General features: G+C 47.3%; 1 protein-coding gene across 5 annotated transcripts in view; it reads left to right on the top strand.

Moving 5' to 3' along the window:
• The window catches only part of MAP3K15 (mitogen-activated protein kinase kinase kinase 15), a 123,013-nt gene that overhangs the window by 89,625 nt on the left and 7,731 nt on the right, over nucleotides 1-25,657 (top strand). For all 5 annotated transcript variants that reach the window (XM_053202134.1, XM_027054690.2, XM_053202136.1 and 2 more), the window contains 8 exons: nucleotides 3,867-3,954; nucleotides 5,928-6,061; nucleotides 8,310-8,437; nucleotides 11,138-11,268; nucleotides 11,508-11,613; nucleotides 20,089-20,246; nucleotides 24,406-24,589; nucleotides 25,338-25,497. In XM_053202134.1, coding sequence (XP_053058109.1) covers nucleotides 3,867-3,954; nucleotides 5,928-6,061; nucleotides 8,310-8,437; nucleotides 11,138-11,268; nucleotides 11,508-11,613; nucleotides 20,089-20,246; nucleotides 24,406-24,589; nucleotides 25,338-25,497 — 1,089 coding nt within the window. The remainder of the gene's footprint in view (nucleotides 1-3,866; nucleotides 3,955-5,927; nucleotides 6,062-8,309; nucleotides 8,438-11,137; nucleotides 11,269-11,507; nucleotides 11,614-20,088; nucleotides 20,247-24,405; nucleotides 24,590-25,337; nucleotides 25,498-25,657) is intronic.

Below are 25,657 nucleotides of genomic sequence, written 5' to 3'. Positions count from 1 at the left end.
CTCACGATTACATTAGCATCATGCATTTTGGGGAGGAACCTCACAGAAGTGATGTCCTGTCCTTTTCATGCACGACTTCAGGATCTGTACAGTATCTTTGTCTCATTACTGGTGATAATAACTTGGCTTACCTGGTGAAAAGTGGTGTTTGCCAGGCTTCTCCCAACTGCCCATTTTTAATTGCATTATTTGTATTTTTGTTAATGGTTTTAAGGATTCTTTACGTGTTCTGGATACAAGTCCTTTACCAGATATGTGATTTGCAAATAACTTCCCCGACCCCATTCTACGGGTGGTTTTTTCACTGTTGATGATGTTCTCTGCAGCACGGTTTTTAATTTTGATGCAGTTCAATTTATTTTTTGTCTTGTGATTTGTGTTTTTGGTGTCCTGTAAGATTTTGCCTAAGCCAAGGTTTTTTATGGTGCTTCTTTTCTTCTAAGAGTTTTAGCTCTTACATTTAGGTCTCTGGTCGAGTTTGAGCTCATTCTTGTACATGGTGTAAAGTAGGGTGTCTGGCTTCATTCTTTTGCTTGTGGATATGTGGTTGATCCAGCACATTTGTTGAAAAGACTATTCTTTCACCCACTGCACGGTCTTGGCAGGCTCAGAAAATCAATTGACCAGGGTTACCTGGGTGGCCCGGTCAGTTAAGCGTCAGACTCTTGATTTCAGCTCAGGTCATGAGCTTCCAATTCATGAGTTCCAGCCCCACATCGGGCTCTGTGCTCACAGCACGGAGCCTGCTTGGGATTCTCTCTCCTCCTTTCTCCGTCTCTCCCCTTCTTGTGTGTGTGCTTGCTTGCTCACGCTCTCTCAAAATAAATAAAAGTTTTAAAAAAAGAAAATCAATTGACCATAACCAGGAAAGTTTAGTTCTGGACTTACACTTCTATTCCATTGATCCGTATATCTGTTCTTGGGCCAGTACCACATTTTCTTTCTTGCTGTAGGTTTGTAGTAAGTTAGGAAATCAGGAAATGTGAGTCCTCCCAGCTTTGTTCTCGTTTTTGATAATTACTTTGGGTATTGTGGGTGCTTGCATTTCATGTGAATTTTAGAATCAGTTTGACAATTTCTGCAAAACAGGCAGCTATGATTTTGACAGGCATTGCAATGGATATGTAGACCAATTTGAGAAGCGTTGCCATTCTAATTATGTCACGGTAAGCCTTCGATTCCATGAGCATGGCACATCTTTCCATTTGTTTAGGTCTGTAATTTCTTTTGACAGTTTTTTTGTAGTTTCAGTGTACACGTTTTATACTTCTTTAGTTAACCATATACCTAAGTATTTTATTTTTTTGATGCTATTGCAAATGGAGTTTTCTTAATTTCTTTTCCAGAGTGTTTCTTGCTAGTATATAGAAATATACTTGCTGAACTCATTTAGTGATTGTAATATTTTTATTTTTAAGATTAAAAAAATTTTTTTAATGTTTATCTATTCTGAGGGAGAGAGAGACAGAGTGTGAGCGTGGGAGGGGCAGAGAGAGGGAGACAGAGGATCCGAGGCAGGCTCCAGGCTCTGAGCTGTTGTCAGCACAGAGCCCGATGCGGGGCTCAGACTCACAAACTGCAAGATCATGACCTGAGCCGAAGTCAGATGCTTAAGCAACTGAACCACCCGGGCGCCCCTATGATTTTATTTTTTTTTAAATCTCTACACCCAGGATGGAGTTCAAACAACCCTGAGATCAAGAGTCACATGCTCTACCAAACAGAGCCAGCCAGGCACCCCAGTTCTCATACTTCTTATTGAATTTCTTAAGACTCTCTGTATACAGGATCATGTGTGCTGCAGATTGATAAAGTTCTTCCTTTCCAACCTGGATGCCTTTATTTCTTTTTCTTACCTAATTGCCCAACCAGTGCAGTTGTTGAATACAAGTGGCAAGAGCAGATGTCCTGAACTCAGGGGGCAAGCATCCAGTTTTTCACCAGTAAGCATGATGCTCCTGGCGGGTTTTTCTTCCTTCCTTTTTTCCTCCCTCCCTCCCTCCCTCCCTCCCTTCCTTCCTTCCTTCCTTCCTTTAAGTTTATTTATTTATTTTGAGAGAGTGTGCAAGAGAGAGTGAGGGGAGGGGCAGAGAGAAAGAGAGAGAATATCCCAAGCAGACTCTGTGCTGTCAGCACAGAGCCCGATGTGGGGCTTGAACCCGTGAACCATGAGACCATGACCTGAGCCAAAATCAGGAGTCAGACGCTTAACTGACTGAGCCACCCAGGCACTCCATATTTACATAATATTTAAATTGAGGTGTAACATACATAGAAGTGAAGTGTGTAAGTGCACTTAGGTATATCAGCACCCTAGAAGGTTGCTTGTGCCCCTTTCCAGTCATTAACCCCCCTCCAGTGGTAACTGTTTTGATTTCTGTCACCAATGGTTAGTTTTGCCTGTTCTTGACCTTCAAATAAATAGAACCATGAAGTGTTTACTCTTCCTCACTTATTTCTTTTAAAATAATATCCATTAGATTTAGCCATGATCTATGTACCATTTCATCCTTTTTATTGTTGTGTAGTATTCCTTTGTGTGAATATACAGCAATCTATCTGTTCTAGTGGTGAACGTTTAGATTGTTTCTAGTTTGGTGCTATTATGAATAAAATTACCGTGACCTTTTCTTGTACATGTCTTTTGGTGAACATATACCGATTCCTGTTGAGTGTATACCTAGAAGTTGGAGTTACTGGGATGTAGGGCAGGTTTATATTCAGCTTTGGTTGATGCTTTCCAAAGCGGGTGCATCACTTCACACTTCCAGCAGCAGTGCACGAGCATTCCACATGCTCCATACGTGGACAAGAAATGGTCATGTCTTTTATATTCTAGTTATTCTGGTGAATTCGTATCATATGTCTCCTAAGAAGTCTGACTCTTGGTTTTCCCAGCTTTCAGAGATTAAAAGAAGCAAAGGTGGGATGGGTTGCAGAAAATAACATTTTAACGTTTTGTGGAAATTATCTGGAAGTATACAATACCTTTCCCTATGATCGTGTGAGAATACCATAAAAATTTTGCAAGTCAAATCTCTTGTACGTAAATAAACAACTGCACAAATGTCGGAAGTGGCTGATGTAGCCCAGCAGCATCCGTGAGAAAGACCTGGGGGTAATAGTTGATGTTAAGCTTCATCTGTGTCAAGAGAATGATGAGGCCATCTTACACATTTCCTCCTCACCCCTCTCCTTAAGACCTTACTGTTTACAAAGAACTAGAGCGTCGACAACTTGAGAGGTGATGATCCCACTATCCTTAGCGCTGATTAGGTCACATCTGGAACACTGGTCTTAGGGCCAGACGAGGAGAGTAATGCAGGGACACCTTTGAAGAGTTACCTGCTACTGGAGTGACTTCGAAACAAATCCTGGAGGAAACATTGAGGGAACAAGGAGGAAAGATTTAAAGGGATTTAGTAAATTTACGTACTTTTCTAATGGACTGTTACATAGAAAAGGGATTAATTCTAAGCAGTCTGTGGATGAGACCCACCTAAAAGGAGTCTTAGCTCAATGAGAAGCTTAGCTTCTCATCAAGTTGTCCACGGAATAAGCAAACTTGTGAGGTAATGAGTTCTCTGTCACTGGAGATGTTCAGGCCTCAGTTGGGCAATCAGTTGGTGGGGCTCCTGTATAGAGAGGACTCAAGTATCACATTGAGTATTTGAACTAGATTTGACATAGTACCTTAATGGTACTATGTCATTAAGGTACTATGTCAAATCAAGGAGTAGATTGATTATTCCATGAAATTGTACAAACTTGCTTTATATAACCACAGTTTAATGTAATAAGGCTAAGTTAAAGCTATGGAGCATGAGTGATGATAATTAGCATCTTTGTGACATTTGCTGTTCTAGGTTTTGCGCTTTGGTCAAAGAGATGATAAGCAACACAATGGGTAGTACAGTTGAGCTGGAGGGGGAAACCGATGGGGACACCTTAGAGGTAAGTCATAGAAGACCTAGAACATGGAAAAAAATATTTATTGTGTCTTTGATGCTGAAAGAAAACATCCCATTTTTTGTGACAATCCTTCCTATTTAAAAATACTCTAGAATGAATGAGCTAGCTCTCACTATCTGTGACTTTCAGAGATTAAGTTGAATATGTCTGTAGAAGAACCTCATTACTTTGGGATCTTCTCAGCTGGGATATTTAAGAAAAATTTGGCATGGACTAAAGTAAAGTTTTATTTTGTGTACAACATATGGATAGGGTTTTCTCTGCTGATTAATAATGTTTGTGAGACTACAAGAGAAATAGTTGGTCAGTTCATTGTACCCATTCATCTACGGGTGGGCATGGGGTTGTGTCCATATCTTGGCTACTGTAAATACTGCAGTAAACATAGGTGTGCATGTATCTCTTTGAATTGGTGTTGTCATTTTCTTTGGGTAAATACCCAGCATTGGAATTGCTGGATCATGTGGTAGTTATATTTTTAACTTTTTTTTTTTTTTAGTTTATTTATTTTGAGAGAGAGCAAGAGAGCGCACAAGCAGAGGAGGGGCAGAGAGAAGGAGAGACAGAATCCCAAGGAGTCTGCACGCCATCAGTGCAGAGCCCGATGCAGGCCTCAGGTTCACGAACCACGAGATCATGACCTGAGCCAAGATCAAGAGTCAGATGCTTAATCAAGTGAGCCACCCAGGCACCCCTGTTTTTTGAGGAGCCTCCATACTGTTTTCCACAGTATCTGCACCAGTTTGCCTTCCCAACAGTGTACAAGGGTTCCTTTTTTTCCACATCCTCACCAACACTTATTTCTTATCTTTTTGATAATTGCCAGTCTGACAGGTGTGAGAACCCTGAGCTCTTCTGGGCAACACAGCTCTCGTCCACGGTTACTACAGTGTTAGACGTGTGTTTAAATATTGCACAATTATTCAGGTTGGCCACTAATTGAGGTCCTCCCATTGATGACAATTTAATGGTATTTTACTATCAAGTTAGTTTGAAATTCATTCTTTGAGGTTTCTTTCAGAAAATATCAAAAGGATTCATTTTAATCATTGACTCACGTACTTGAATTCTTAGTTTAGAATCAAAGTTTGTTGTGCAAATGAACTAAGAGATGCACTTTGAAGGTAACAGATGTGGGGGCCGAAAACGGTGTGAGAGAAAAGGCTTTTGTGGAGCATGCTGATGTCTGGTTAAATCAGACATGATGGGAACCTGTTAGTGATCCTAACTGTCATGAGCATCTTTCAAAGTTTGTGTGGAAGGAACCCACACACGTTCTGTGCCCTTCTGTAAGAATGCACAGCGGATCACAAAAAAGAACAAGTATGGCTCAGCCTAGAGATATGTTGGTTTTAATCATCGAAAAGGACCAACTAGAATGCAGCTGTACAACACCTTTCGATAATGAGATTGGGGGGACAAAACTGCAGTGGCGATTATAGGCAGAATGTGTGCGGTGTGTTTGGTGCTAGGTCTGTTCTTCTAAAAGGCGGAAGGCCCTGCTTATGTGCTTTGTATTAAGACAATTTTAATTTTTATCGACCTTCAGTTCTTCTCTGGGCTACAGAAAAGGATCGGTTTCCTGAGAAGGTAATGAGGGATCATGCAGGAGGGCACCTCTTTGGGGCTCTTGGCATGCTTAGAAGCCTTTTTAAATTGCAGCATTAAAGTGGGGCAGAATCTCCCAACGCTGAGCCCATGAAGTTACCTATGACTCGTAGTTTTGAATTTCTTGGATTCCATTTCATAAAATCATGTTGTTAATATATGAGTAACTGAGTATGACCCTTTTAAAGTCATTACGTATTGAAAATAGCATAACCTAAGGAATGTGACCTGCCCGGGACTCAGATAACATTGTTTATAAATAAAAACTTGCAGGACAATGTTTAGGTTTTTATGGGGCTCCTCCATAAGTTGTGTGTTTTTTGATCCTGTTGCTTTGCCTTCTTCAGTATGAGTATGACCGCAATGCCAACGGCGATAGGGTCGTGCTGGGGAAAGGCACGTACGGGGTCGTGTATGCCGGAAGAGACCTGAGCAACCAAGTGCGAATAGCCATCAAGGAAATCCCAGAGAGAGACAGCAGGCAAGTCGGGGAGGGCCATCCTTGTTGTCAGTTGCCACCTTCACACCCAAACCCTGTGCCCATCAGTGCTGGTGCGGGGGACTGAAGAACGAAGTCATTATGTCATCAAAAAATTGAACATTCTCTCGTGGTAATGGTGATTTGTTGTTCTTTGCGTATCATAAATGGATGCAGAAGACGGAATAACTTTACTTGAAGGCATGTGGAATGCCAAGAGTCCTATCCTAAAAGAAAACTTTTTTATTTCCACTCATCAACTAGGTCTGAAATTTTACATTTTTACATAGCTAGACATTGGCAAATTTTTTTAAATGTGGCTCTGCTTTAATTCACATTGTCATAATTGTAAATGGCTACCATTTTTTTTAAAGCTTATTTCTGAGACAGAGAGAGAGTATGAGCGGGGGAGGGGCAGAGACAGAGGGAGACACAGAATCCGAAGCAGGCTCCAGGCTCTGAGCTGTCAGCACAGAGCCCGACGCGGGGCTCGAACTCACAAACCGTGAGATCATGACCTGACCTGAAGTCAGTTGCTCAACTGCCTGAGCCACCCAGGCGCCCTGTAAGTGGCTATTATTTATTCAAATGTATCATTACAGAAAATTAAGCGTGGCAAAAAGAAAATTAGCTTTTTGCAGTACAGACTCTTTTTAATACCCTGCCCTTGAATCTCACCCTCAAAGATTTTGGGTATTTTTTTTTTAACCACCACAACTGCTAACTTATTTCTTCAACATTGTTTTGAGTCTAATTAAATATTTATGCCTTTTTAAATTCACCCCCCCCCCCACCAATTCTAAACAAGAACGTGGCATCATTGACTGTCGAGTGTTTTTGTAGAGAAGCTTCATACACAATAATGGCCACTACGTAAGTGTGGTCACGTGACATCTGCGTGTTGCTTTCAGTGCTGGACACTGAGGGACACATGCAAATATCCCTCTGTCCTAGTGGTCACTGAATCATTAGTTATAAGTGCTTTCTAGCAGCCATAAGACCCTTCATCGTCCCTTTGTTCGTTTATTCACACATTCATTCATCTGTCCTTTCATTCGTAATGGGATTGTGTGTTCTCTTGTTTGAGTTAAAAGGCCGGTCCTGAAATGAACTCCTCTAGCTGCTTCTAAGGCCGAGGAAGATTAAATGACTTTTCCCAGCATGTGAGGAGTCAAGACTAGGAGCTACATTCTGGAATTCCTTGTCCAGTACTGTCTCTTAGGGTCATGCTGGATAAGGTACTGCAGTTGTATCGCGGGGAAATTGCTGGCATGTACCACCTCCTTTGACTGGTCGCAGCACTTAAGCTTTTCATTGCCGATAGCTTTTCCTGGGATTTTAGAGCTAGAAAGGATCTTAGACACTGTTTTTGCCCCATTCCCTAAATTTAGAGCTGAACTTAGGCTGTCAACCCTTGCCTGGGGGTAAGAGCGACAAGTGCCATCATAGAGGGGCACGCAGAATGTTTGTAGGACAGGAGAGGAACTAATTACTTTTCCTGGGTGAGTTGTGGTCTTTGAGGGATGAGTAGGAGCTCGTCTGACAGAAAAGAGGAAGCCCAAAGCGTCCTCTGCTGCGGGAAGAACAGAGCTGTTCAAGCACAGAGTGTATTCGGAGAACAACAGATTACCTGTTGTGACTTGAATGTAGGATGGAGGTGGAGGGCTCTTGAGATGAGGCAAAAATTTTAAAAGATGTAGTTTGACTGGAGTTTGAACTCCTCGTGTGCCATGTTAAGCAATATGGTCTTTATGTGGATTTCATGAAGAGAAGTGATATGATGAGGTATGCAGTTTAGGAAGAGAAAATACGGTGACCAGAGGTTGAATATACTAAAGAAGCCAGACACTGGGTTAGGAGGTCTATAGTGTAAAGTGAGTGTGTGGAATGAGACTCGAGGGCAGCTGAGGAGAGAACCTTCTGGAACGCTACCACTCTTCATGAGAGACAGAGGAAGAGGACCTGCTCAGAGAGGCAAAGGGTAATTGGAGAGTGTAGACCTAACCATAGCAGCCATTCATCGAGTACCCACCGTACACCAGGTGCTCCATCGGATGCCTGAGAGACGTGACACCGCTTTGGCCTTGAGCGGCCCTGTGTGGCTAGTATTCTTACGGGAAGCCGGGGACTCTCACGGGAGCCAAGGGAGAGAACATTTGCAGAAAGAAGGAATGGCCAGGAGCAAGACAGGTACTGGCACAGTGCCGTGTGGGCCCCAGGCAGTTGATGCTGGCTTTGTTTTTCTTCCTAGGTACTCGCAGCCCCTGCATGAGGAGATAGCTCTGCATAAGTACCTCAAGCACCGCAATATCGTTCAGTACCTGGGCTCTGTCTCCGAGGATGGCTACATTAAGATATTTATGGAGCAGGTGCCTGGGGGTGAGTAGTCAATAGGATTCTGGTCTCGTGCTCTGAAATTCATTGATGAAAATATAATATGAACATCATTATCCATCTTGCCACTTAAAAAGTGGCAGACCTGTCGTTTAGATGTGGCGGAACATTTGTTTCTCAGAGGAGTTGGATACAAACTTTTCGATGTCGCATAGTCTATTGCTGGCTTCATTCAATCATCAAATATTCATTGAGGATCTACTGAGTGCCAGCTGCCGGGCTCAGCGCTGGAGACAGATGAATTAAAGCATAGTCTCCAGCCTTGAAGCTTTCAGTCTGGGAGTTTACAGATGGCTTGGAGGGGCGCCTGGGTAGCTCAGTCGGTTGGGTGGCCGACTACAGCTCAGGTCATGATCTCACAGTCTGTGGGTTTGAGCTCCATGTCCGGCTCTGTGCTGGGAGCTGGGAGCTGGGAGCTCGGAGCCTGGAGCCTGCTTCCGATTCTGTGTCTACCTCTCTCTCTGCCCCTTCCCTGCTTGCTCTCTGTCTCTCTTTCTGTCTTTCTCAAAAATAATAAACAATAAAAAAAAATTAAAAAAAAAGATGGCTTGGAGAAGAGGGGACAGAGGTCTTAAAAATGACACTGCAAAATAACAGGTTTACTGTGAAATCAAACACCAGTGCTTTCTCCACAAAATCCCCCGTATGCAGGCAGTATTGTGTGGGGGAAGAGTTCCTCTGACCTTGAGCCCGGAGTGTCTAGTTTGAATAGGTCCCTCCATCTGCAGGCTGTGTGACTTCATGCAAATTCTTCACCTCTGTGGCCCCCCGCCCTCAGTTTCCTCATTAAATAAATGAATTGTAAGGTCGGAGTAATAGGGGCGCCTGGGTGGCTTAGTTGGTTAAACGTCCAACTTCAGCTCAGGTCATGATCTTGCAGTTCTTGGGTTCGAACCCCATGTCGGGCTCTGTGCTCAAAGTGTGGAGCCTGCTTGGGATTCTCCTCCTCTCCCTCTCCTCTCTCTCTCTCTCTTTCAAAAATAAATAAAACTTAAAAAAATACCCTGCATTTAAAAAATAAAGTAAAATCAAAGTAATAATAGTTACCATAATGATTGGAGTAGTACTAATTATTGGAACAATAATGACCCTAGCTCAGGGGGTTGTTGGATGGATTAAATGAGATAGTGTATGTAAAGCTTTTAAAATGGTGCCTGGCAGAGAGCAAGAGCTCATTAAGTGTTCATTTAAAAAAGTAATAATAAAATTGGGGCACCTGGGTGGCTCAGTCAGTTGAGCATCTGACCCTTGATTTCAGCTCAGGTCATGATACCAGGGTCATGGGATTGAGCCCCATGTCAGGCTCTGTGCTCTGAGCGTAGAGCCTGCTTAAGATATTCTGTCTCTGTCTCTGTCTCTCTCTCTCCTTCCCTCCCTCTCCCCCTCCCCCTTTGCCCCTCTCCCCCATTTGCATGCTCTCTCTTGCTCTCTAAAATAAAAAAAAGTAAAAAACAAAAGAAATAATGATAATTATGATCTGAATACAAACACTCAAACTTCAGTTAGAAATCTGTATTCATTCATCTAACCAACAGTTACTAAGAACCTACTATTCTCTTAAGAGCTTAAATGTGTATCTAGCCAGGCAGTGGGCTAGATTTTGAAGGTTACAATAAAGATAAAATGGTTTGTTCTTCCCTCAAGTTGCTCATAGTCTAGCAGAAAATATATCATTGCTGTTCACATTATTTGATATTCCAAGGGCGAGGTTTAAGGATGGCAGCAGAATTGTAGATAGATGTGCACAAACCCTTTTACATATGGAGAAACTGAGGCAGGTGGCAAGGTTCCTGTAGCACTGTGGAAGGTGTCAAGCTGAGGCTGGCTGCTGCCTGAGGGCCTGCAATGATAACCTCTGAACCAGATGCTTAGAATTGTTTTCTTTGGGCCCAAAGGTTCAATGTTTAGTATAATTGAGTCAGGGGCTGGGGGGATGGTAAGATAGTCCTGCCCCTGTGACCTGGCCCCGAGGGCTTCTCCCAGTGGAGATGGACAGACCCCGGCTTCTCTGATCCCAGTCCCTGTCTCCCTGAATGGCCCCTCATTCTGGTCCTTTCCACCTCTGATTTCCCGGCAAGGTATATACAATGTGGCTTTGACCCAGGCTGAACAGCCGAGACATTCGTGCAGAATCTCCAGCAGGGGGCTGGTCCTCTCAAGTCCAGAGTGCTTGTTGCACTCTCCTCCTGACTCCGTGAAGCTTAACAGAGCTCTACCCAAAGGGAGCCCCGCTGAATTTTGGAGGTCACAGGGGGTTCCTGTTCACCCTCCATCTCTGGTCCCTTCTCTGGCTGCGCTGCTTGCACATCTGGAAAACAGGCAACAGAGGGAGGAAAGACGCTTCACTTGGCCAGGATGCAGCCATGTTGGTATGATTGCTTGTGTGAGGTTAGAAATACCACCTCGCTGGGCCACTGGGGTGGCTCAGACGGTTAAGCGTCCAGCTCTTGATTTCCACTCATGTCATGATCTCACGGTTCGTGCGTTCAAGCCCCACGTCAGCTCTGCACTGACAGCATGGAGCCTGCTTGGGCTTCACTCTCCCCCTCTCTCTCTGTCCCTCCCCCACTCTGTCTCTCAAAATAAATAAACATTTAAAAAAATACATCACCTCGCTTTATTTCCCTGACTCTTGTGATTGAATCTTCATCAACCTGATGAGTTTTCTGCTGTGTCCATTTCCAGGAAGCCTTTCTGCTCTTTTGCGATCAAAATGGGGGCCAATGAAGGAGCCCACCATCAAGTTTTACACCAAGCAGATCCTGGAAGGCCTTAAGTATCTCCACGAAAACCAGATTGTGCACAGAGACATCAAGGTACTTGCTCATCTGAGGCAACGAGGTTTCATTTGTGCGTTTCGGACCACATGAGCTGCTGGCTGGCAGTCTGCAAACTGACCAGCTCAGAGAAGGGGAGGAATGGAGCGTGACGGCCCTCAGAGTGCCGAGTCGAGTCTTGCTACATACTTGTGACTGTTTCTTCAGGTACAAATCTTGTTTCATGTTAGCTTGTTTAAATCTGCCTTTCAGCATTTGGTGTTTTTTCTTTTCTGAAGGGTGACAACGTTCTGGTGAATACCTACAGTGGAGTGGTGAAAATCTCTGATTTTGGAACCTCCAAGCGTCTTGCAGGAGTGAATCCGTGCACCGAGACTTTTGCTGGTAAGCAGGACAGGGCTTGGTGTGGGCGGCCGTCCCGGAGTTAGGTTTACCGCGCGCCTCTGCGCGACAGTTGGCAGTTGAAGTGGATGGCGTCTTGTCCCCGACTTCAGGTGGTGTGAACTTGGTCACAGTGGTGCACTGAGCCAGCTACCTGTGACAGCACTATTGCCACAACTGTCTTATCTTCACAGGTTGGGTAGGTGTGGTGCTCTGCTGAGGTTTTCTGAGGGTTTCTGACCGCTCAGGAAAGTAGCAGCATCTCTTCTAAGTTAATGTCATGGGTAATTCTGAATCCTGCTAGCTGTCAAGCCACTTGTTGGGGTGTTTTACTGGTCTGTCCTAAAAATAGCCTGTTCTAGTTCACGAGTTCTGGTGCCTTGTGCTTTGATGGGGTTATGTTTCCAAGGGAAGCTAATTGTTCTGGGGAGTATGGTCTTGTAAGTGGGTTCGAGGAATTGGATTTTCTTCTCCGTGTGTCAGTGATGGAATCATGTAAGTGTTTAGAGGGACTGGATTCCGAGAGTGGTATAAAATTACCAGCTAGCTTTCCATTTATAAGACCAGGGAGTTGAATGAGGTTCAAAAGCTACCTGTGGCTTTTTGAAATTCCTGCTTAAAAGGAATTGATCCCTGGAAAGAAATACTGATTTTGAATAAGGAAAGGTTTATGGTCCCCTAAGGTATAATAAAAGGGTCACAGAGGTCTTGCTTGATGGAATTAAGAAACAGTGCTTAGATTATTATGGCTCTGAATAAAGCTATAAAAGAAGCATGACCATCCTCTGTCCTGGAGCACTAAGCTGTAGTGTGGACAGATTTGGCCTTGGTCTTAGTGAATGTCTCGGCTCTGCTCCAACAAGAGGGTTTTCTATGTCGATCGCTAGACGCCCACAGTGGAGGCACATTCCCTGTCTAAAGAGAACTTTTATTTGTCAGAAATGGCATTGCGCTTGTAACACCAGAGGAGATACACGCACCTAAAGATGGGAAAATATTACACCAAGGACTCCACCAGAATCTCACAAATAAAGAATGTGTTGAACTTTCATTTTTTGTTTCTGATAGAAATATACACGTGTCATCATGTATATGTGAGTATGGATGTATATATGACTGGCACATTTTTTTATTATGCTAATTGAAAATGACTTCTTTCCTCCTCTTTGGAAGTCACCAATTAGCTTGGCAATATGTAGCAAGAGGGTCTCTGATATAACAAGGAGTTATTTCAAAACATAAAACCCCTGACAATTTATCTCATAATTAGCATCCCCAAGGAGAAAAAAAATTCACAAAGAAAACGCATGTATAATTCATCATTGCATATCACATTTTCCCAAGTAATTGGCTTGAGGAGGCATGAATTTTGCATTGCAAAACAATGCAGGGGTGTTTGGGGGATAATAAAGAAGGGGTCTCATTTTGGGTAGGAAATTCCCCTGCATATCATTACTCTTTGCAACACAGAGTGGTTCTGTAAAGAAGTCTCAGCTGGTTGGTTGCAGAGCCCTGCTTGGATGCCTGAGGTTGTGGTAGGGCTTTTCCATACAAATGCCCGGAGGCTGTCAGAGCCTGGAAGGAGAGTGAGAGGTTTCGGCAACTTCTGGCATCTAAGCCTCCCCCTCCCGTGTTCTTCTCAAGGGTTTTCACTATAGGTATAAACCAGCTAGAACAGGAGGAAGGGCTGTTATGACCCAACCGACTGAGCCACCCAGGTGCCCCCACAGTTTGGCTGTTGTGAATAATTTTGCTACGAACATTCACAAGCCTTTGTGTAGACATAAGTTTTCATTCATCTTGGGTATATGCCTAGGAGTGGATCTTGGGAAAGGAACTCTGCTCTGGTCTATGGTTGTGAACATCTTTGGTTCAAATTCTGGCTCAACCGTTTGCTAGCTGTGTGACTTAAGGCTTGTTACTTAACGTCTCTGTGCCATAGTTTCTTCAGAAGTAAAATGGAGTTGTTCATAGTACCTAGATCGGAGGGTTTTTACGAGGATTAAATGAGTTAATATTGGTGAAGTGCTTTGACCCGGTACCTGACTCACAGCAAGTGCAGGTGAAGTATTTGTTAAATAAATAAATAAAATAAATACTAATTTGCACTTAGAAGATCCCAGGTTATTAGAACTGGCAGGAGTCTTTCAGAGAATCAAGTTTCTGTGGGTAACAAACATGTTGAACCTGTCAGACTCACAGGGTGTAATCATAAAAGTCACCCCCTCTTTGTCTCCCACTGCCCTCTATGCCCTGCCCACGGTGGTAGTCCTTTCCTGAGACTTTGCCAGCCACCCTCAGGCAACTGAGAGAAAGTCTTAATGGAGCTTCGAGAAGCAAACAGTCTGAATTGGGTAATTAAAAGGGGCCACACTGGGGCTCCTGGGTGACTCAGTCAGTTGAGCATCTGGCTTCGGCTCAGGTCATGATCTCGCTGTCCGTGAGTTCGAGCCCCGTGTCAGGCTCAGTGCTGACAGCTCAGAGCCTAGAGTCTGCTTTGGATTCTGTGTCTCCCTCTCTCTCTGTCCCTCTCCTGCTCGTGCTCACACACTCGCTCGCGCTCTCTCTCTCTCAAAAATAAGTAAACGTTAAAAAAATTTTTTAAGGGGCCACACTAATGTACTCATCAACACTCTGGTCCTCATTCCAGGGATAGCGACCTAACCCTGTCCCTGCAGATCTGGTGGCAGGTGGCATGCAATCTCGAATCTCGTCCTTTCTCACCTGCCCCCCCCCAGGGGGCTCCCCAGCTGCAGGAAGGGGAGGAGAGGGGCACAGAAAGTGGTCACTTGACTGGTGCTGTTCTAAGCTGGATTTGTGTGCTCTGGGACTGGCTAATGGTTATTGTCAACGCTTTCCTGCCAGATCCTTTGTAAGTCCCACGTCATGGGCAGAGACCTGTCCTTTAGTTGACTGCTTCCTGCCCCCCGCCCCTCTTTTACCCCTCACATTGTACACACTCCTCCGTGTTTTTCTCCTGAGGGATCCAGGCCATAGGAAATGGCCTTTGAGCAGGATTCCTCTAACAGAGACCCTAAAGCGGTATTTCTTTCTTTTTTTTTTTTAATTTTTTTAATGTTATTTATTTTTGAGAGAGAGAGAGGGAGGGAGGGAGATATAGTGTGAGTGGGGGAGGGGCAGAGAGGGGGGAGACACAGAATCTGAAGCAGGCTTCAGGCTCTGAGCTGTCAGCACAGAGCCCGATGCGGGGCTTGAACCCACAAACTGTGAGATCATGACCTGAGCTGGTCGGACGCCCAATGGACTGAGCCATCCAGGTGCCCCTAAAGCAGTATTTCTACACTGGGTCCCACATCTGGCGTCCAGGGTTCATGCATCTTTCACCCACTGTCAAGAGGGCATGGCCGTATCCTCGGACGCTATGGACCGCTCCCCTGGGAACCAGTCCTGTGTGCAGCTTACCAGGGGGGGACATGTACATGTGGAGCTCTGCATGGGCCCAACGAGGAGTCCTCATCTTTGGGTTAAAACAAAGTGGTGTCCCCTCCTACCAGGCCCGTCCTTGGCCAGGGCAACCAGGGTGGTACAGGAAGCATCTTGTTTCTCTTTCCGGTACTTCATTAATATGAAACTTGCAAACTTTGGGCTCTAACAGTGTTTTCCAGGGCCTGTAGAGAACGCTTATGCGTGTGCCCTCCTTTGGAGTGTGACAGTTCTGAGTGCGTGTTGAATTGCCCGAGTCGCCATTTTGGGCACAGCCTTTCCTCGGCTCCTGTAATGAGAGGGCAGACCTCCCGGCACAGCAGTGTCTAAAGAAGTCACTCACAACATCCCCCACCTCTAGTCTCTGCTCTCTCGATCTTTTTAATCCCTTGATCTGGGTGGCAGGACCCTGGGCTAGAGGCCTGCGAGGTGTGTGACCACTTCTGTCGGACCCCCTTCGAAACATGTGTCTGTCGTCTGTGTCTCACCCCTTGCCTTGGTGTCTGGCTTTTATCTTGGCGCCTCGATCAAAACTTCTCAATTATTGTCCTATGCCATGCGTTTTTGTCGCTGGTGATTTGAAAATCCTGCTTGGGCAGTTCTCCGGGAGCCCCTACAATTTCATGTCCCCGGTGGTCTGGGTCCATGCCTGTGGGTCTCCTGTCCTCTTGTTCTGAACTCTGTACCCCCGATCACATGACCTGTGTGTGGGCACATCTTGGGGGACGTGCAGTTTTGAAAGGCTAGGATACCCTTAAGAGAGCCAGATTGAAGGCAAGCAAGTTTCCCAGGATTTCCGCATTATTCAGATGCCCCCTCAACCCCCGCCGCTGGCATCTTTACTTGATTTCTCGACAGAAGCCGATTTGGTGCAGCCGATACACACCCACAACGTGCACACCGCTTGGGAACAGTCCCTTGACTATTGGAAACAGTTGTGTGGATCCGTCTCCATTGGATGTTGACTGTGAGTGGGTGGTTTTTCTGTAAATCTGGTAGTCAACAAAATGGAGCACCCGGTTCTCTCTTACCGCCCTACGCCTTCCAGCTATGTGGGAACACGTCACATTATGGCTTTGGAAATCCTCACATCAGCTCGACTTTTGTTCAGGCAGCATTTGCTTCCCTTGTGCTTGTCCTGGATTCATTGCATACATCAGCAGTGTCATGGTGAACAGTTCCAAATGTGGAGACAGAAGACCTGAGTTCTAGCTTGAGCACATCTGCTGCCTTCTCTGAGGCTCATTTTCCTCATGTATAAAATGGGAATAACTGTTAGATAGCACCGACCTTACTGGGTTGTGAGAGTCACAGAGACAGTGCTACGTGGAGATGCTCTGTAAGTCGTTGAATACTGATGGGAAGTCAGGCATTGTGGCCATTAGCCTCCAAGATGGCCCCCAGCGGACCCCGCCGCCTGGCCTTCACAGCCTCGTGTAATCCCCTCCTCTTGAATGTGGGCTGGACTTAGTGACTCACTTCTCTCTCTCTTTTTTTAAAGTTTTTAATTTTGAGAGAGTGCACAAGCAGAGGAGGGACAGAGAAAGAGAGAGGGGGCAAGAGAAAATCCCGAGCAGGCTCCTTCAGCACGGAGCCCAATCTGGGGCTCAATCCCATGAACCATGAGATTATGAACTGAGCCGAAATCGAGAGTTGGACACTTAACCAGCCGAGCCACCTGGGTACCCTGATTAGTGACTCCCTTCTGATGAGCATATGAAGGCAGAGTGGCAGTGTGTGACCTGGAGGCTAGGTCGAAGAGGACAGCGTGGCATCCCTCTTGCTTGCTGTCTGTGGATCCCCGGCTCCGGGGGAAGCCGTGTTTTGAGCAGCCCTTTGGAGGATCCCACTCGGTGAGAAACTGAAGCCTCGTCCCACAGCCTGCCTAAACTTAGAAGTGGGTTTCAGCTCCAGTCTGCGTTTCCCTTGACTGTAGCCCAGCAGATACCTTGGCTACAGCCTAATTAGAGACTCTGGGCCAGATCCACCCAACCCAGATGTTCGTGGATTCCGACCCTTAGAAACCGCATGACATCCTAATTCCTGTTTTAAGGTGCTAACATCTGGGCTAATTTATTACATAGCAATAAATAACTAGTACGGATGTCCTTGCTAAGTCCCTACATTTATAAAGGGTGATGTTTACTATGTTGTCATATACAGAAAATCTCTAAATTTGGCATCAAGCGGGCTTAGCCTCCAATTATGAAACAGTTGTACTCTGGTGCACAGTTGTTTAGCGAGGGTCAGTAAACCATCGCGGTTTGGTATAGTGCTATTTTCTACGTTGCAGAACTTTGTAAAAGTTCTTTTAAGAATTAACTTTTACTCGTTGTGTTAGTTGGGATCCAGGCAGGAAAACCAAAATCGCCCCAGTTATTTTTACAGAGAGAATTTAGTAGAAAAAACGGTTTACTGGGACTGAGTTATCAGAAAGCAGCTTCTGTTTCTAGGGCTTGCGGGGAGCACAAGGAAGGGTGTTACTGGAGTGGAGCAGGCAACTAGTGGTGGGGCAAGAGGAAGCTGGATCTGAAACTATGAGGGGACAAAAGAGCTAGAAACTGGAGCCAAGCACTGCTACTGGAACCAGCTGAGGGTCCAAAGTGCAGCTCCCTCAGAGGGACAGCGGCAGACATGGGGGAGCAAGTAACCAACCTCTCCTGCCTCCCTCCTCTAGGTATGCCTGAGCAAGCCCGTTTGAGCTCCTCCTCCCATGGTAGCTCGCGCTCTCTCGCGCGCGCCCCCTAGTGGCAGAGCCTAACGGGAAGCTGCAGGCAAAGCACAAATGGGGTTTGCAGAGTCCCAGAACCAGCATCATAGAGCAGAGCTGAGAGAGAGAACAGCTGAGTTAACAAAAAGCACAAGTCTTTCCTTGATTAACAGATTGTGGATTAGTTAGTAGGCACATCCTCTGTCAAAGCCTCTCCATTCATTATTCACAGCAGCACAAGCCTGGGAGGGGAGATTGTGTCACTGGAAGTTCCCTCCCTGGGGCTCTAGGATTTCCCAATGGTGCAGCAAGTGCTATGAGCCTGTATCTTGCCCAACCCTGCAGCAGCTGAACACTTCCCTAGCAGGCTTTCAGCTTTGGAAACCAAAACCATCATTCGTGCCCTACTGATCTGTTGAGCTCACAGACCCAACCCAAGTTATGTTTCACTTTAAATTAGTTTGAATTTTTTTAAACATTTATTTATTTTTGAGAGAGGGAGAGAGACTGTGTGAACAGGGGAGGGGCAGAGAGAGAGGGAGACAGAGAATCCGAAGCAGGTTCCAGGCTCTGAGCTGTCAGCACAGAGCCCGACGCAGGGCTTGAATTCATGAGCCATGAGATCGTGACCTGAGCCGAAGTCAGACGCTTAACCGACTGAGCCACCCGGACGCCCATAATTACTTTGAATCTTTGAAAATTGAAAGAAAGTAAAATTCATGTCATTCGTCTCACCAGCCATATTTTAAGGGCCCAATGGTTATATGGGGCTAGTGGCTACCATATCGAACTGCACAGATTTTCATTATTGCAAAACTCTGTGGGTCGGTGCCTTTCAAATGCTCATTGGGAGGAAAAATACTAAAAGACATTGGATCTTCAAGAGGAAGATGTAGTACATAGCTTCTCCAAATTTTTTTTAAACCAATGAGCCCTTTGTTTTCATTGATTAAGACTCTGGAGACTTGCTTTGGCTGCGTGATCTTGAGATAGGCACTTGAATTTCTCTGGGCATCCGTGTTCTCTGTTCACACCTTGGCCAGTGTCATATGCAAGTTTGCTCTTTATTAGAAACCACTTTGCCAGCATATAGTGTCTGGTGCTGTTGCTTTCCTCGGCCTTAGTTTCAAGAAGAACCTATGATTTTACTCCCGGAGCCCTGATTGACCTCCCTGCCCCCATCTCTGCAGTGCTTTCTCCTCCCAGCACTGTATCTGATCACCGCCTTCCCTGTGGTAACCTCTGGCGGCCCGTGACCCACAGGAGAAAGTCTGAAGCCAGAGCCTTCATTATGTACTGCTTGCCATTCGGGCTGTGCCCTCGCCACTGCCTCCTGAATTTTTAACTCCTAATACCCTACTCTGTGTCAGCTTCCGCTGGTGGTTCCCCGAACTCACTCTGTACTGCACACCTTCGCACCTTTGCTCAAGCTCTTCCCCCAGCCTGGGAGTCCTCCCATCCCACTGTCCACCTCCTCAACCCGCCTGGTGGGAGGCCGGCTCGCTGGCAGCCCCGTGTGCCGCCTTCTGTGGCTCTGCCTCCGTGTTCGTGGCGGGGTCGACCGTCACCCTGCCTGCTCCTGGCCGACGACTGCACGCCGGCGGCGTGATGGACCAGTGTGATGTTCCTCCAAGGGGCAGCTTTTGGTCAGGGACTCCCCAGTGGCCTGGCCGAAGCCGTCCCTGGGCTGTTCTTCTGTCTGAGACTCTGCCCACCTCTTCGTTCCCTGCCCTCTCTCCCAGGTGTCACATTGGCACTGAGCTTGACAGTTCCCCCTGCCCATCCTGCTCCCTCCCCCTTTATCCCACGTGTATTTCTCCCCAGTAAATCTCTCTGGTGTCCAGTGGTGTCTTAGCATTTACTCCTCGGAGAACCAGACTGATCCAGGTAAAACTTTCCCTGACTTGAAGCAGGCAGAATCAAGCACTTTTTCATCCGCTTTCTCGGAGCCCTCTGCTTTAGCACTTACTCCATTTTGCCATTAGCCCGCCCTCACCGTCGTCCTATCATCTGTCACTTCCACTAGGCAGCTCCTGAAGTCGGTGGGGTACTGTGTGTCCTGCGTTCTGTGCACTGACTGGATGGGGTTGGGGCCCATTTGTCCTTCGCGGAGCTGAACAGTCTTCTCTCCGTGTGACCAGTATCAGAGGAAGGGGCGTTGTCTGCCTCTGGTCAGAGAAAGGACGCAATGGCATCATTTATGCATGAGAGCAGGCTCCGTCTGTCATTAACGAGAGGGTTGAAGTCCACACGCTTGTTTACCAATGGTCCGCTGAGATTTTTGTGCAGCTTGGTGCCCACAATCTTTATTTTTTTCCCCATAGGCACTCTGCAGTACATGGCACCTGAGATCATCGATCAAGGACCTCGCGGGTACGGCGCCCCGGCGGATATCTGGTCCCTGGGCTGCACCATCATTGAGATGGCCACCAGCAGGCCTCCGTTCGATGAGCTCGGTGAGCCGCAGGCAGCAATGTTCAAAGTAAGACATGTTTGGTGATTGAAGTTGCTGGTGTCAGGGAAATAATAAGTAAAAAGAAAATCTCCTGCCACTCCAGAAATCTCTCCACAAAGGTAGAAGAGAAAGCAAACAGTTTTATTGTTGAATAGGCATTAAATCAGAATGCGATGCAAGCCACAGGCAGTCCACTAAGTGGTTGCAAGGACAGAAAGAACTTGTCCTTTTCTCCAGCCAAGCACTACCACCCTCTGACCCGTGGTCTCAAAGGAAACGATCACTAGTCCTCCCGTGCGTGGACAGGATAGTGCCACTGGTCACAGTAGTGCATCCAAGGGTCACTCGATAATTGGGACGACCATTTGCATCAGCTAATTGATTTTACCTAAAGGAAAAATAAACTTCTCCAATATTTAAGATAGGAGGTAGTTTTGGAGGAAGACACTACTGAAGTTAGGGCTCCCCCGCAACCGGAAACTGGGAGATAGAGATGGATCCTTCTTGATGTTGACATTTCCAGGAGTTGGCCCTCAGGTCCTTGAGAAAGGCGTTCTTGGCAAGAGGCTTATTCAGCTTTTAAAAAGATTCACATAGCGTCTCAAAGACACCAAGAACTTGCAGTTACAAGTTTTCTAAAGTACATGCTCTAAGAAAAGAGGGGGAGGGGAGGTCTCTTCCCTTATTTTCAACAGGGAGGATGAAGGCTCTTTGTTTTCTGGTGGGTTTTTTTTTGTTTTTTGTTTTTTGTGTTTTTTTTTTGTTTTTTTTTTGTTTTTGTATTCTACCAGTCTTACTATTAGTTTTAAAAATCATAGCTGTTGGGGCACCTGGGTGGCTCAGCCATCAAGCGTCCAACTTCAGCTCACGTCATGATCTCACGGTCCGTGAGTTCGAGCCCCGCGTCAGGCTCTGTGCCGGCAGCTCAGAGCCTGGAGCCTACTTCGGATTCTGTGTCTCCCTCTCTGTCTGTCCCTCCCACACTCGCTCTGTCTTTCAAAAATAAGTAAACACGGGGGCGCCTGGGTGGCGCAGTCGGTTAAGCGTCCGACTTCAGCCAGGTCACGATCTCGCGGTCCGTGAGTTCGAGTCCCACGTCGGGCTCTGGGCTGATGGCTCAGAGCCTGGAGCCTGTTTCCGATTCTGTGTCTCCCTCTCTCTCTGCCCCTCGCCCGTTCATGCTCTCTCTCTGTCCCAAAAATAAATAAACGTTGAAAAAAAAAATAAAAAAAAAAAATAAGTAAACACGAAAAAATTTAAAAAAAATCATAGTTGTTAACATATTATCCATGTGATTTTTATCTCCTGCTTCTTCCCATACTGTGAGGAACTCATCATAAACATCATGTTGCATGTTGTTTATTTCTAACTTTTGCTTGTACAACTAACATTTTTTAAAATTTTTATTTAACTTATTAATTTACATCTAAGCATATAGTGCAACAGTGATTTCAGGGGTAGATTCCTTAATGCCCCTTACCCATTGAGCCCATCCCCCCTCCCAGAACCCCTCCAGGAACCCTCTGTTTGTTCTCCATATTTATGAGTCTTTCATGCTTTGTCCCCCTCCCTGGTTTTGTCTTATTTTTGTGAAGCCTCTTATTTTGAATCTGTATTTGCCCTTACACTAGGTGAGGCTCAGATACCACATGGGCCTGTATCTTTGGAGGGCAGGTTTCTGACTGGTTTTGAAGAGGTGGGGCTTCGGATAGCAGACAGTGTTTACTTTGTCATTCTAAAAGCCCTCCCCGAGCTCACAGGAAGGCCACCCCAAGTATTGAGGCCCACATAAGACCGACTGGCCACCATGGGGGGCATTTTACCACCAGGCCTGCTCCCTTGGGAAGGGACATGCTTCCCATCCCACGGGAAGCTGATGCCAGGATAGCCCCTTGTGTCTAAGGCCAGGTCTGTGGCTTCTGGCTCTGAGTACACTTGGAGAAGTTGAAGAGAGGCTGTGGTCTTAAGAGTCCCTTAGCAGCAGTGGCCTCCCTGGAGCATTTTTGGTTGCCTGAAGGCTAAGGAGGAGGAGAGTGGGTTCACTGCTTATGGACAGTGAGGTCACAGTGCGTCGAAGCAACCCGATAGAACATGCTCCAGAGGCCTTGCTTCCTTGCTTCTCTGCCAGGCATGGCGGCCCCTCGGCCCGTCTGCCCTGCAGCCTTGCCGCCCGCGTCTTCGCCGGACACTCCAGCTCAGCCTCTGGCAGAACGAAAAGGAACGAGTGCAGGTTTCTCGGCGAGCGGAGTGCAGGCCGCTCAGCAGACAGACTGCTCTGCGCTGTGGGTGCCGTGGCTGCTCCCCTCAGCCCGGCCCCTGCAGAAGGTTCTCAGAGCAGCGGTCAGGCGGCTCCAACGTCAGGACCTCAAGTCGCCGAGTGTCTTCTGGCCCCCACGATCCCGACAAGACCCTGAACACGTGGGCCGGGGGACAGCGGTAACCTTCCCCGCCCTGCGGCGTCTATCCGTGGTGGAGCCGTGCGGCTGTCGAAGATCCTACCTGCAGCTTCAGTCGCAGGCCTCGGGACAGATACTCGCTGGTGCAGAGACAGACATCGGGGCCAGAGAGGTGATGATATGGAGAGACACGGAGGGCGGCACGCCGAGGCCAAGGTGAGGGTGATGTGTCTGCAAGCCAACCGTTGCCGCAACCGCCCGAAGCTGGAAGAGGCAAGGACGGATTCTCTCTAGGTTTCAGAGGGAGCGTGGCCCCGTCAGCACCTTGACTGCAGACCCCCAGCCTCCCAGACTGAGAGAGAATAAATCTGCATTGTTTTCAGGCACCCGGTTTGTGGCGCTCTGTGAAGGCAGCCCAAGAGAACTCCTACAGGGGCCTTCTGAGTAACAGCAAAGCACCTTTAGAGTAATGTAGCGACAGGCACCAAGGTGCCGCCCACGTTCGCTCTCTGCTTTCCGACAGTCTTGTGGGGGACGCCACCCCTCTCTCCTTTGGGTTCTTGCCCTGAATTTCGGTCCCTGGCCCCTTAGTGCCCTTCCCCCCTGCCCCTCAGGTGAGGGGTGCCACTGTAGGTGTCCTGCATTTCACATTTTGGGGGGATATTCCATCCAGTGTTTAGTGTTCGCAAAATCTAAAACTCGATTTAAAAACTTTTATTTGATTGTGGTAAGAACAGTTAACAGGAGCTCTACACCCTTAATATACCTTAAAGTGCTTGCTGCGGTATTGTTGACCCTAGGTACAGTTGTTGTACAGCAGAATTCTAGAATGCGTTCATGTTGGTTTTGTTTGTTTTTTTGTTTTTGTGGGGTTTTTTTAGGTTTTTAAACTTTATTTTTATAAACATTTTTTTAATATTTATTTTTGAGAGAGAGAGGTCGCACGAGCAGGGGCAAAGAGAGGGAGACACAGAATCTGAAGCAGGCTCCGGGCTCCGAGCTGCCAGCACAGAGCCCTACGCGGGCTCAAACCCACGAACCGTGAGATCATGACCTAAGCTGAAGTCGGGTGCTTAACCAGCTGAGCCACCCAGGCACCCCTTAAACTTTATTTTTAAAGTTTGTTTTTTTTTTTTTTTTACTTGAGCGAGAGAGTGCAATCGGGTGAGGGAGCGGGGGTGGGGAGAGAGAGAATGAGAATGCTAAGCTCATCATGGAGCCCGATAGCAGGGGACCCATCCCAAGACCCTGGGATCATGACCTGAGCCCAAATCAAGAGTTGGATGCTCAACTGACTGAGCCACCCAGGTGCCCCAAGATTTTTTGATTTTTAAGTAATCTTTGCACTAAACGTGGGGCCTGAACTTAGAAACCCGACATCAGAAGTTGCATGCTCTTCCGACTGAGCCAGCCAGGTGCCCCAAGAATGTATTCATCTTTCTTACCTGAAACCTCATGCCCTTTGATTAGTAACTCCATGCACCCCCACCCCCAAACTGCTGAGCCTCCCTGCGTGTGGCCTCAGGGCTCCACTGAGGACTAGAACAGAAGCCCCAGGACCTCTTAAGCCCTACGCTCTGAAACTCCTCTGATTTCACTTTTCCAACAACCTACTGGGCAAAGCAAAGTCCCAAGAGGCCAGCCGGGCGAGTCATCGAGGATGTTCTAACCCACCAGCTCCTCAAAGGATGGCAGGGGTAGGAGCTTTATACTGAAGGCACGTGCACCCGGATGTGCCTGAGGCCTCACAGTCACGTAAGTCACATAGGTCCCCTCTCCCTTAAATGCAGGTGGGGATGTTTAAGATCCACCCTGAGATTCCAGGAGCCCTTTCAGCTGACGCCAGAGCATTCATTTTATCCTGTTTTGAGCCTGACCCCCACAAACGTGCCACTGCTGCCGAGCTGCTTAAAGAGGGTTTCTTAAGGCAGGTGAACAAGGGCAAGAAGAACCGAATTGCTTTCAAGCCAGCAGGTGAGGTCTGCCTGGACAGCGGGGGTGCCGCCCGGGGCGCGGTGGATGCCTGGGCCCCTCTGTCACCGAGAGTGCCTGCTCTCCAGAGCCGCACGCACGGAGCCTGTCCCTGTGAAGAGTGGCAGGGATTGGTGCAGGGGGCGTAAGAGTGGTCACACCCAGCCAGTGAATGTCCCTTGATTTCCTGACAGACAGAGGGAGCCCCACAGGTGACAGCGGCACACACCCCCTCCCCTTGTTAAAGTCTTTCATTTGAGATTGTGCCGAGAAGGGAGGCCAGGGGTGCCCTGCCTGGGTTTTGGGTCTTCGGTTGGTGCAGAGCCTGGCCTTTCCCCCTCTGCTGCTCCTGACCTTGATTAAGGGGTGCAGTAGCTGTCCTACAGGTCACTGAAGCGAAGTGGCCCCTTCTAGGGCAATGAGCCCTACCTGGCAATGACATAAATGTGGCCTCTGGAAAGAAAGCTGTTGGTTTTCTCTTTCCTGGTGTGAATGGAGTAGAAGCCAGGACAGATGCTCAGCATCTTGCTTGGGGGTGACGAGTTGTGTTTCTGTCAGTGTTTCCTGCAGGCTGGTTAGAGACGCGGTCTTGGGCCTCAGACCTGCTAAAATGGAACCTACATTTCAGGGACCCCGGGTGATTGACTATACCGCCCCGTTAGAGCAGCACAGACCTAACAGTCCCTGCATGGGTCACCTGGCCTGAGGGGCTGAGGCTCACCCTCCCCCCTCCCTGTCTGCCCCCACACAGAGGGTACCCAGGGCGCCACCCTGGCCCTGCCCATGTCTGGGGAGCCCATGGGCAGCAGCAGCAGTGACCACGGCTCTGTCTCCCCGGACTCTGATGCACAGATGGACGCGTTCTTCGAGAAGGCCCGGGCACCCAAGCACCGGCTCAGCCCCCTGCATAGGTACAGCCCACCCACTTCCCTACACTGTGGGCCAGGAGCCAAATCCCTCCCAGGTGAAAACCAGATGGCCGCCAGGGGCTTTAGCTTTCTGCACGGTTAGTAGGGCGGCCAACAGTGCAGGTGAAGGCGGCGGGCAGCGTGTTCACTGCGGTCACTTCCC

The sequence above is a fragment of the Acinonyx jubatus genome, chromosome X (assembly GCF_027475565.1).
Source record: "Acinonyx jubatus isolate Ajub_Pintada_27869175 chromosome X, VMU_Ajub_asm_v1.0, whole genome shotgun sequence".
NCBI classification, from domain to species: domain Eukaryota; kingdom Metazoa; phylum Chordata; class Mammalia; order Carnivora; family Felidae; genus Acinonyx; species Acinonyx jubatus.
Note: the sequence above shows the minus strand (reverse complement) of the source record. Positions and strands in the feature narration are given on the sequence as shown.